Source organism: Hemicordylus capensis, chromosome 2, assembly GCF_027244095.1.
Source record: "Hemicordylus capensis ecotype Gifberg chromosome 2, rHemCap1.1.pri, whole genome shotgun sequence".
NCBI classification, from domain to species: domain Eukaryota; kingdom Metazoa; phylum Chordata; class Lepidosauria; order Squamata; family Cordylidae; genus Hemicordylus; species Hemicordylus capensis.
The window spans coordinates 52191715-52203757 of NC_069658.1; the positions used below are offsets into that span (position 1 = coordinate 52191715).

A 12043-nucleotide genomic window follows, 5' to 3' on the forward strand; every position below is an offset into this window, starting at 1 on the left:
ACATTCTTTAGCCACCTCAGCACACCTCACTACAGGTTGCTGCCTCCAAGAAATTCAAGGATGGGTTTTTTCCTGTCCAAACAGCCTTTGCCTTAAAGGGAGATGGTTGCGATGGGAAATCCTAGGGGCCCCAAACAATCTGAAATTATCCAGCAGCTTACAATAGGCTTGGATCCAGCAGCCTGATTAGGAAGAAGGTGGAAGTTGCAACTAGCCACAGAACAGCAAAACAATTTGATATTCAAATCAGAAAAATGGTGTGTGTGTGTGTGTGTGTGTGTGTGTGTGTGTGTGTGTGTGTGAGAGAGAGAGAGAGAGGGGGGGGGGGAGAGAGAGAGAGAGAGAGAGAGAGAATCTACCAATTTTCTGTCTCTGCCACACTGCAGAGGTTTGGTAAAAGGTTGCCTCTGCCCCATCCCCTCAAGTTCCTGGGTCTAAAGGTAAAAACAAAACAAAAAACCCAATTCTGTTGCACACATATTCCATTTCCTATCTGTCACTGTGACAGATACTAAGGTAGTAAGAGCATATGGCCTGTGCTATTTTGTATTGGATGGAGGACACCAGCCACCTTCATAGCTTTACAACCCTTTCAAAAGTGAGCTCTGCCATAAATGAACCAAGTAGGCACACAAATATTTTTCCTTGGATAAGTTAAACCTCCCTTGTTCACTACAGAGGCAGGCAACAGGCAGACTGGACAGTAAATTTTATGTCTAGTTTATCAAATGCAAGTGAATGAGAATCACAGCATAACTATTCAATGTGTCTTTTAAAAACAATTGTGTTCCAAGTAAAAAGGGAGTTGCACTCATTTTTTTAAAAACACATTCTAAAATATAACTTTTTTAGAAGGCAAGGAAACTTGAGCAAATCTACTTGGGATGCGCACAGGCAATAAAAACCCGAGTACAACTCAGCTAAATTGACGGGAATAATTTGCAGCACGTTAACCACTTATTTCAAAAGACAAGCCATTTCTCAGTATGGTAAGACTGCACGACACAGGGATGGCAATACATTACAAATGCAACATTTCTGGGTATGAATTCTTACAAGAGTTTTTTTTAAAAAAGCACCACACAAGTTAGAGCTCGGTATAGAGAATTAAACCGCATGCGAGTGAATATTTCCATTTTATTCCTTGCCTCTCCCCCCGCCACCCTTCAGTTTTGCCAGCTTACAAGGTATTAAACCAACATTGTCTTTTTAAGGGATTTTTTGTCCACTTACTTTTGTGCCATTTATATCTGTTTTTTAAATGCTTGGGTCCCTTACCAAAGACTTTGCATTCTTCTGACTCCCTAGACCAGGGAAAAATCTAGACTTGGGTCTCGCAGAGGCCATTTAAGCATGTGCGGTGGCCATTTTTGTTTTCATCAGCCTTTTTTAAATTTTAAAAATGGCCGCCACGCATGCTCAAATGGTCCCTGCGAGGTCCTATGCCTTGCCAGGCCTCACAGAGGCCTTTTGAGCATGTGCGGCAATCTCCAAAATGGCTGCCGCACTGATCTTTGTATGCCCAAACAGGCCTGAAAATCATCCCGGGATGGGCTGCGGCGATGATCTAAGAGGCTGGTGGGGGGAGGAGTAACCTTTGCAGACACCCCCCCAGGCGGCCTTCAGGAAGCTCCCCAAAGGGGCTACAGATTTTTTTTATATATATCTATATCTATATCTATATCTATATCTATAGATTTAGATATATAGATATAGATATAAATAAATCCACGAATTTGGGAGTGAGTGGGGGCAGCATAGCACTGGCACCCCCCCCCCAGTGGCACCTAGGGCACGTGTCCTAGCCCCCCCCTCCCCGTTTCACCTATGTGGACGCCCTCGAGATCATGGTGGACACTCTATAGGGCTGAGTTTCCACATAAACTTCAGAAAGTCCTTGTTGGAACCCTCCCAGTGAATTTAGTTCATTGGGCTGATATTTGACACGAACTTGGAGAAGGTCCTCCTTCCTACGGGCCGTATAACCACTCTCCGGAAGTTGGCGGGTGCCTTCCATGCCAGGGGCCCACGAACCATGTTCTCTGTGCAGTGCCTGTTGGGACACAAGTCATCCAGTACGTACGTTTTGCCTCAAGCATGTCTGTGATGTGCATCATTCAGAGATGGTTTTGAGATGTGTTCGATCCCCTTCACTACCCTGGCCATCTTAAGCGTACATCCCCTCCTTGGGTGCGGGCGATGGTGGAGTGGTGGACGGAGTTGTGGCACTTGGGTGTTGGTACTCCTTTCCAAGCCCCTCAAACCAGCTCGGTGGTCACGATGGACGTGTCAGAACTCGGTTGGGAAGCGCACCTGGATGGGCTTTGCCTTACCTGGCATTGGTCTCCCGAAGAAAGGACCAGGCACATAAGTTATCTGGAGCTGTTGGCCATTTTCAATGCTCTCAAAGGCTTTCTGCCCCTGATTGGAGGTCATTCTGTGTTGATACAAACGGACAACACGACGGCGAAAGCCTACGTCAGTCGACAAGGCGGCATGTCCTCGAGGAGCTTGCATCTATTTATTTATTTAGTGCATTTTTATACTGCCCTAACCCAAGGTCTCAGGGCGGTTCACAACACATAAAAACAAAAAATTAAAATCAGCTCAAAACAAATCAATAAATAATCCAAAATTTACAAAGTTAAAAAGTTAAAAGGCCTGGGTAAAAAGATAAGTTTTTAGACACTTTTAAAAAGCTGCTAGAGATGGGGAGACTCTTATTCCCACGGGAAGCACGTTCCAAAGTCTCGGGGCGACAACAGAGAAGGCCCGTCCCTGGGTGGCCACCAGACGACATGAAGGTAGCCACAGACGAGCCTCCCCTGATGTACGCAGTGGGCTATGGGGATCATTCAGGAGAAGACAATCTCTTAAGTACCATGGGCCTAAGCTGTTTAGGGCTTTATAGGCTATAACCAGCACTTTGTATTTTGCCCGGAAACTTATTGGCAGCCAGTGCAACTCCTGTAATACAGGAATAATATGGTCTCTTCGAGATGGCTCGGAGACCAACCTGGCTGCTGCATTTTGCACTAATTGCAGTTTCCGGACTACATACAAAGGCAGCCCCACATAGAGCGCATTGCAGTAATCCAGTCTGGAGGTTACCAACAAGTGTACTACTGTTTTGAGATCATGAACCTCAAGAAATGGACGCAGCTGGCATATCAACGAAAGCTGATAGAAAGCGCTTCTGGCCACTGCCTCAACCTGGGGAACCAGGGAAAGGTGTGGATCTAGAAGCACTCCCAAACTGCATACCTGTTCCTTCTGAGGAAGTGTGACCCCATCTAGAACAGGTAGATCAATATCGCTTCCCGAGTGACGACCCCACACATTAAGTACCTCCGTCTTGTCTGGATTCAGTTTGTTTGTAATCCCCCAGCCCATTACTGCTTCCAAGCAGGCATTCAGGGAGGATATGTCTTCTCCTGATGATGTTGACATGGAGAAATAGATTTGGGTGTCATCAGCATACTGATAACACCCAGCACCAAATCTCCGGATGATCTCTCCCAACGGTTTCATGTAGATATTAAAAAGCATTGGAGACAGTATGGAGCCCTGAGGGACCCCATATAAAAGCTCAGATTTTGAAGAGCAACAGTCTCCAAGCGACACCATCTGGGATCTGCCAGAAAGGTAGGAGTGGAACCACTGCAAAGCAGTGCCTCTCACCCCCAACTCCCTCAGACGTTCCAGAATGATACTTTGGTCGATAGTATCGAAAGCCGCCGAGAGATCCAAAAGGACCAACAGAGTCACACTTCCTCTGTCAATTCCCAATAGGAGATCATCCATCAGGCTGACCAAGGCAGTCTCCACCCCATACCATCTGAAAACCAGTTTGAAATGGGTCTAGATCAGGCCTGCTCAACTTCGGCCCTCCTGCAGATGTTGGCCTACAATTCCCATAATTCCTGGCTATTGGCTGCTGTGGCTGAGAATTATGGGAGTTGTAGTCCAAAAACAGCTGGGGGGCCTAAGTTGAGCAGGCCTGGTCTAGATAGTCAGTTTCCTCCAAGGCCGTCTGGAGCTGAGAGGCTACCACCCTCTCAATCACCTTGCCCAACCATGGGAGCTTGGAGACAGGCCTGTAGCTACTAAACTCCGAGGGGTCAAAGGCAGGCTTCTTTAGGTCTAATAATTGCCTCCTTTAAACAAGGAGGCATCCTGCCCTCTCTCAGAGAGGTATTTATAATTGCCACCAGGCTCTCCACAACAACCCCCTTGCCAGATAGTATAAGCCACGCTGGACAAGGATCAAGCAGACAGGTGGTAGGACACACCATTCCGAGCAGCTTGTCCACATCCTCAGGAGTCACAAACTGAAATTGATCCAGTCTAACCACACAAGAGGAGTTGCTGGATACCTCTGCATCTGACACTGCGATAACTGTGGAGTCTAAATCTAGATCTAGATCGACCTGAATACGAGAGACTTTGTCCCTAAAAAAACTCATTAAAAGCGTCACAGCGGGCAACTGATGGTTCCAAATTCGAATTCAGGGGAGCAGGGGGCCCTACTAGCCCCCTCACAACCCTGAATAGCTCTGTGGCATTGGTGTGTGGCACATGCGGTGTCACCCCAGGCAGTTCACATCCAGGGAGTGTTGAATGTCCAGGTGGACTCTCTGAGCAGGATTACAGTGGTCTCACATGAATGGGCACTGCATCAAGGTGTTCTGAGGGACGTGTTTGTGACATGGGGGGTCCCAACTCTGGACCTGTTCGCTTCTCAGGACAATGCGCAGTGTGCCCTCTACTGTTCCAGCGGGAGGCAGGGCGAGGTTTCTCTGGGTGACGCCTTGGTCATGTCCTGGACGGGCCCTCTCCTGTACTAATTTCCTCCATTTCCTCTCATCCTGAGGGTCCTGCACAAACTGACGGTGGATCAGGCCAGGGCAATCCTGATAACCTTGTGGTGGCCCAGGAGGCCTTGGTTTCCGACCCTGCTGCGCTTGGCAGTGGACTGGAGATGGCTGCCTATCCTGCCAGACCTGCTATCTCAGGAACAGGGACGGGTGCTACACGGACGTTTCACTGTTCATCCCTGCTCACTTTACTAGGGATGTGCATGGTCCGGACTGGTCCGGACCGGCACCGAGGGGGGGGTGTCTCCCTTTAAGGGCGGGGGGGTAGAACTTACCCCTCCCGCCACTCTTCCCCCTCCAGCGCTGAAGCTGCTTGCCATGTCTCAGGGCACTAACCAGTCCGGAGGCCATGTTGGAGGCCTCCGGACCGGTCCGGCAGTCTGGCACCGAGGGGGGGTCTCCCTTTAAGGGCGGGGGGGGTAAGAACTTACCCCTCCCGCTGCTTTTCCCCCTCTGGCACTGTCTTTTTTACTGAAGATTTTGGGGCGGCAGCGTTCTTCGCTGCCGCCCCTGCCCCCGTTGTCGCCCGGCAGTCTCCCTCAGAGTAGTGTGCATGCGGTGACGCGCGTGGCGATGCACACGCATGCGTACTACTCTGAGGGAGACTGCCAGGCGACGATGGGGGCAGGGGCGGCAGCGAAGAACGCTGCCGCCCCAAAATCTTCACTAAAAAAGACAGCGCCAGAGAAGGAAAAGTGGCGGGAGGGGTAAGTTCTACCCCCCCCGCCCTTAAAGGGAGACCCCCCCCTCAGTGCCGGTCCGGACTAGTCCGGACCATGCACATCCCTGCACTTTACCAGTGTTTTTTCAAAATCCTTCTTCGGATGCGGAAAGGAGGTTGCACCATTTAGATGTTCAAAGGGCATTGTCCTTTTATGTTCAGAGGTCTGCTGAGTGGAGGAAATCTCCCTCCTTGTTCGTTCTCTACTATGGGCCTCGTAAACGTCTACAGGTATTGGCCCAGTCCATGTCTAGATGGATTGTTTCCACAATTGAGCTTTGTTATCATTTGGCTCATAAACAGTTGCCTGCAACAGTTAAGGCACACTCTGTTAAGTCCGTGGCGGCCTCTGTGGCCTTTGATTGTGTGGTCCCGTTGAACTCTGTATGTCAGGCAGCTACTTGGGCTTCGTCCCATTTATTTATCTGTCATTATGCAATTGATATCAGGGCACGGAATGATGCTGTATTTGGCAGGAGTGTCCTTCAATCTATTTTCAGTTGATGTACTTGTTTCTGAAATAAAAATTTTCTGGCAGATTATATTTGCTTCTGTTCTTCCCTCCTCCGTGGGTGCTAGCTTGTTATGCGCCCATTTGTGTAGAAGACAGAGACCATGTTGAATAACTACAAGTTACTCACATGTAACTTTGGTTCTTCTAGTGGTCATCAGTATTTCAACACTCCTTCCAGTCCTCCCCGCAGGGTTCACTGAAGCTGGACTCTGTGACTGAGGGGATGAGGAGTGGTGTAGCCGCATATAGCAGCTGGGAGCGGGGTTCCCACCCAAAGCCGGAAAACTCAGCTTGTTAGATCCCGATGAGGTCCCTGCGCATGTGCATAGCCCATTTGTGTAGAAGTACAGATGACCACTAGAAGAACCAAAGTTACAGGTGAATAACCTGTAAGTTCCTAGGATTTGAATATTCAAAGTATTTTTCTCACCAAACATTCTCTTTCATAGTAGACAATGCTGATGGAAAACTGATTATACAGGTGTGCTACCCAGATTCACTGTACTGCTCTTAGGTGTTGGCAGCACCCTATCCAGAGGTTCCACAGACTTTTCTGATGTGTGCATTAGAGAAACATAGTTGGACTGACTGGAGTGGGGGATGGCAAGTAAATCAGTGTTGGCCAGCTCTCCTGTGCTGCCTTCTGCTTGTGCTATTGCAGTTAAAGCTGATTAATAAGATTAGGATTCCTATCAGTGGTTTAACCAAGGAACCTGTAGAAATGTTGTGATTCTGATTATTATGGAGTTTCTATTAAATTATCATTTGGACGTAGATATGATTATCTCATATCATGCTTCTCTCACAGAAGGGTATAACACAATCTGTGTGTGTTTTTCCTTCTGTTTTCTAAAAAAGAAATTATTGGGGGAAATTACATAGGTCGGCTGTTGCTATTTAACTTTCTAACAAGTGAGCAATATAAAAACAACATCCCCTTTTCATATCCCAGATATGAATAAAACATTGGTCTAATGACTTAGAGCAGCTCTTGGATTTTAAAATGTAAGTATGTTTAACAGAATGAAGAGAGGTCCATGTAGAATATGAAATTCTGTATGAAGAACATCAGATCAATAGTTCTGCTGCACTGACAGATCCCTTAAAATTGCTAGGAAAATTTAATTCAAGAAGATATGTGTATGACTTGAGTTGGTAAAATGCATTATTCTGTTAAGAGAAGCAGACAGAGACAAATCTGCATTATTAAAGACATTATTTTTGTCAAGTTAGGAACAAAGGAAGCAGAGGTGTAACTATCATAGGGCAAGGGGAGACAGTTGTCTGGGGGCTCACTGCCTTGGGGGCCCCCCAGAGGCAAGTCAACATGACTGACTCCCCCAGCCACGCACCCGCCCGGGCTTCCTTCAGTTGTATTCATCCTCTGAAATTGATATGAGTGTTAAGACCTGGAGCTACCAGAACAGCATGTCTAAATAAATTTACTATGCTTTTTGTTACCACTATTCAGCCTCATTTAAGATTTCTTTACTTCATGAGCTGAGCTTCAGTGGGGGTGGGCGGGCAGTTTAAAATCTTGTCTCTGGGCCCACTCCAACCTTGCTACACCCCTGATAAGAAGCTGTCATATACTGAGTCAGACCATTGGTCTATCTAGTTCAGTATTGACTGGCAGCGGCTTCTCCAAGGTTGCAGGCAGGAATCTCTCTCAGCCCTATCTTGGAGATGCTGCCAGGGAGGGAGCTTGAAACCTTCTGCTCTTCTCAAAGCGGCTCCATCTGCTGAGGGGAATATCTTCTAGTGCTCACACTTCTAGTCTCCCATTCATATGCAACCAGGACAGACCCTGCTTAGCTAAGGGGACAAGTCATGCTTACTACCACAAGACCAGCTCTCCTCTCCTAGTTGTTAGACGCAAACTACTTTAAGGAGGAGAAGTATTGTTTGTTGGTCATTTAAGTTAGACTCTTTTCAAATCAGTAAAATGATTCACATGTTTAGATAGCAGCTGTTTCTACTACACCTGTTTAATGTGTTTTTCTTAGCAACATGCAATGCTATGATTTTTAGTGTTCCAGCACAAAAAGCTGTTTGTGAGTGTGTTCACTATGTATGTGCTACTGTCTTGTGTTTCAGTAATTTTAAGAAGTTATCAAGTGATGCTGAATACATGATACTTAATGGGACTGCACTAAAGAATCTAGAAATTCTACAGAATCAAGTAAGATTCCTTTATCCATTGCATTTGTTTGCTAGAAGAACAGATCCAAGAGCAAATTCAGGCTTTTACATTCCCAAAGGGAATGTTCACCATCTTGGAAACTGAGAGTAGGTAATATGTTTAAAGATGTTTATAGGACCTGATGCATTTGCAAAGGGATGTGTGTGATCCAAGAGAGTAGGAGAAAGGGAAAATGGCAAAGAAAGGAGAAGAAAAAGGATTTAATTTAATTTAATTTAATTTAATTCAATTTATAGAGGGCCCTATCTTAGTGTTTGGGAAATACAGGTCAGGACCAGGCCCTAGTGAAGATTACTGTTCTGTGGCTTAGCACAGAAGTAATGCTGCCCAGACTCCTGACCATCATTGGAAAATTGGGAGTATTCATTTAGTTAATGCATTCCTCCCTGCCTTTTATTTAACAAAATAACCATGGTTTGCCTCAAATCTTAGTTTACCACCATGGTTAGAAACAGGTTTGCAAATTGTGGTTTTGAAATAACCAGCGTTAGCAAACAATAAGTGATGGAAATAACCATCGCTAGCAAAACACCAATGGAGAATAATGCTTACTGTGGTTCTGAAAATGAATCTTAGCAGAAAGGAATGCAAAAGCCCCATGGGGTGCTCCTGAGGTGATTTGGCAGCACTGTTTTTCCCCTACAGATTTGGGACATGCATTTGCTGAAGTAAAAAGAGCACAGATCCTTCTTAAGTTTTTATTTATGTTTTAACTTAAATTTTATTTATGCTTTTCTAAGTCTAAAAGAATAGCAATATTGCCAGTGAAGCTTCTCTTTGGAAAGTGCAGTTTTTGCCCAAATAAGGAAAATGAAAAGCACCAATTCTGGCAAAACTACTGCATATGGACAGTAATCCTAGCAGAGAAGGGATTTGAGGAGCAAATTGCTAAAGATAAAAACCAGACATTTATTTAAATACATCAGAAGAAATAATCCACCCAGGAAGATAGTGGAATGTTTATAAAGGTGCAGAATGAGTGCTTAAGGGAGGTATACAAATGGACTAGACTCTCACTAAATTATTTGAGGATGTTCAAATGTAATACACAACCACCTGACAACACATAGAATAAAGATCACCTTTTGAAAGGTGTCAGTTGCATCTGGAAAACTCCAAGAGTAGGCAGAGAGATCGGAAGGAACTCATTCTGAGGTTGCCTTTCCCTTTGTAATCTGGAGCAGAGGTTGGTGAGAGGGTGAGGCCTTGCTAGCAGCAGTGCACAGCAAAGCAGCCTGGGACTGCATATAAGGTCTTCATGAGAGGCAAAGATGGGGGCAGGCCACTAACAAACCAAAGTTAAAAGATACAAACTAACATTAGGTGATTGTCTGCAATGGAAGTCCTGGTGTGCTTCACAAACCTTAGTTAAATTAACTGCACTTCTCATGTCTGAACCCACCCTTTGTTTCATTCTTCCCTACAAAAGGTCCAGAACATCCGTATCTGGACCATAGTTTTTACCTGAAAACAATGTCGATGTGAGAAATAACTAAGTTAAGAACTAATAGGCAGATTAAAACGTAATAAGTTATTAAGCCAAATGGTATTTACTCAACAGTTAAAGAATTAACATCCTCCTACCATTGATGATAATGATAGCCAATTTAATGGTACCTTTTAAAGAGGGAATCAAGGAAATAATCCTTCCTGGAAACAGCTTATTTTGCTTAAATATTTTGAGTGCTTAAAAAAAAACCCACAACAGATTTATGTGGCTCGATATGCATTAAAAATACAGAATAATATATTCAAAATATTCTTTAAAATTATTTAATTATTCATCATTGATTTTGAATCTGTAGTTTTAGGAGCCAGCGTGGTGTAGTGGTTAGAGTGCTGGACTAGGACCGGGGAGACCCGAGTTCAAATCTCCATTCAGCCATGATACTAGCTGGGTGACTCTGGGCCAGTCATTTCTCTCTCAGCCCAACCTACTTCACAGGGTTGTTGTGAGGCGAAACTCAAGTATGTAGTACACCGCTCTGGGCTCCTTGGAGGAAGAGCGGGATAATAAATAAATAAATAAATAAATAAATAAATAAATAAATAGTTCATTGAACACACACTGTTGTCATTGTAGACTGATATGAAAACAAAAGGCAGCCTCTTTTGGGTTTTGGATCATACAAATACTCCATTTGGGCGAAGACTACTAAAGAAATGGGTGACACAACCTCTCTTGAAATCCAGGTATTTATTAACTTACAGCTTTTTTTAAACTATGTAACTGAACTGAATATCAATTGGTTGAGTAAAATGAGGTATTATCAGATTTCAAGCCCATTCTGTCAGTCTAGCTCTTATCAAAAAGAGCGGAGTTCCAGCAGCCTTTGGTTTTCTAAAATTAATTCATATAAACAAAATATTGTATGTTAGATTTTTGCTGATAATAAAAGATGTATGCACTTGTTGGTTCCTTCTTTAAATATTTATGGATATGTTTTACTCCTAATGTTTTACTCATTTGTTGTTTAGAGTTCAAACTTCTTTCAGGGAATTGCACAAGATATTCTGATTTCCTATACAGGCATATGACTATCTAATGACTGATGGCCATGGTAATTATAGAAGAGTGTTAAAGGCCAGCTTTCCGCAGTACCAGATAATATCAGTGGGAGTAGCACCACTATTTCAGAAACAAAGGAGGTGTTTGCTTATGGGGAAAGAATTCTGCTAGTTTGGAGTGGCTTGGTGCTTCATGGCTGAATTTCAGAATTCTATTTCTATAAAATACCAACCAGTCAGCAGTTACGTATGGTAATATGTGAGTGAAAGCTGAAAAACTAAGACACTAGTTTAATGTGTCTCTTGGAATGCAGTTTCTTTTATCTAGTTTTCTTCTAATCAGTGTGTATTCAGAAGCTTCCTCTCCTGAATTATCACAATGAATGGCTGGTTGCAGCTATATGTGCTGTCCTTGTAGTTTAGAATCGCTTGATGATTGCAGCTTTTCATTACACAACTATGCTAGATGGCTCATCTCTCCTTAAGAGATGTAATGCATGTGGCTAAAGCCTATTTTAGACACACTAGTAATTTCCTGGGAATTAGATCAACATAAATAGTTTGAAACTAAGAATTCAAAATGTAGGAACAAGACACTTTATCATAAATCAGATAATATATCTGACATAAGCCCTGTTCAGATACTACCAAAAAAGAAAGAAAGAAGAAGCAGCCACACACTTAAAAGTGTGAAAGTGAATCATAACAAACTGTAATTATTTTGTGACCTGCTGGTACAGATAAAGGATCATGGTGCAAATAATTTTTTTGTAGAAGCAGAGCTGTGGTGACTAAAATGCCAAGCATCCTATGGAGTATAGCACCTACTACAATGTAATTATGAGTTGAATTCAGTATGAATACTGTACTGATTTTTAAAAAAATGTTTGACACTTAAATTTCACACAGCCGTGAATACAGTACATAACGAGCAGTGGCCATTTTCTCCATTGTGCAAAAATCTAGGATACTAGTAGTAATCTTTCATGAGGAGGAAAATTAGGATAAGTTCTTGGCAGTACAGAGAAAAGCTGCTTGCTGATTTGTGTAAGTGCAGAAAGAGAAAATAGAGTGGCATATTGGTCAGTGATGATGTGAGGCGGTATCAGGATGTTGTTCCTATGACCCAACAAAAGGGGAAGTGCCTCATAAACAGGTACTAAATAGCTCTTTTCTCTTTCATTGACAGTTAAAGTAGGTGTGATTAGAAAACTATGAAT

At 43.9% G+C, this 12043-nt stretch overlaps 1 protein-coding gene across 6 annotated transcripts in view; it reads left to right on the forward strand.

Moving 5' to 3' along the window:
• MSH3 (mutS homolog 3) overlaps nt 1–12043 on the forward strand; it is a 205307-nt gene that overhangs the window by 70307 nt on the left and 122957 nt on the right. For all 6 annotated transcript variants that reach the window (XR_008315277.1, XM_053291220.1, XM_053291222.1 and 3 more), the window contains 2 exons: nt 8210–8294; nt 10399–10508. Coding sequence is in view for 5 of the 6 variants with exons in the window: in XM_053291220.1 (XP_053147195.1) it covers nt 8210–8294; nt 10399–10508 (195 nt within the window). In the remaining variant the exon portion in view is untranslated. The remainder of the gene's footprint in view (nt 1–8209; nt 8295–10398; nt 10509–12043) is intronic.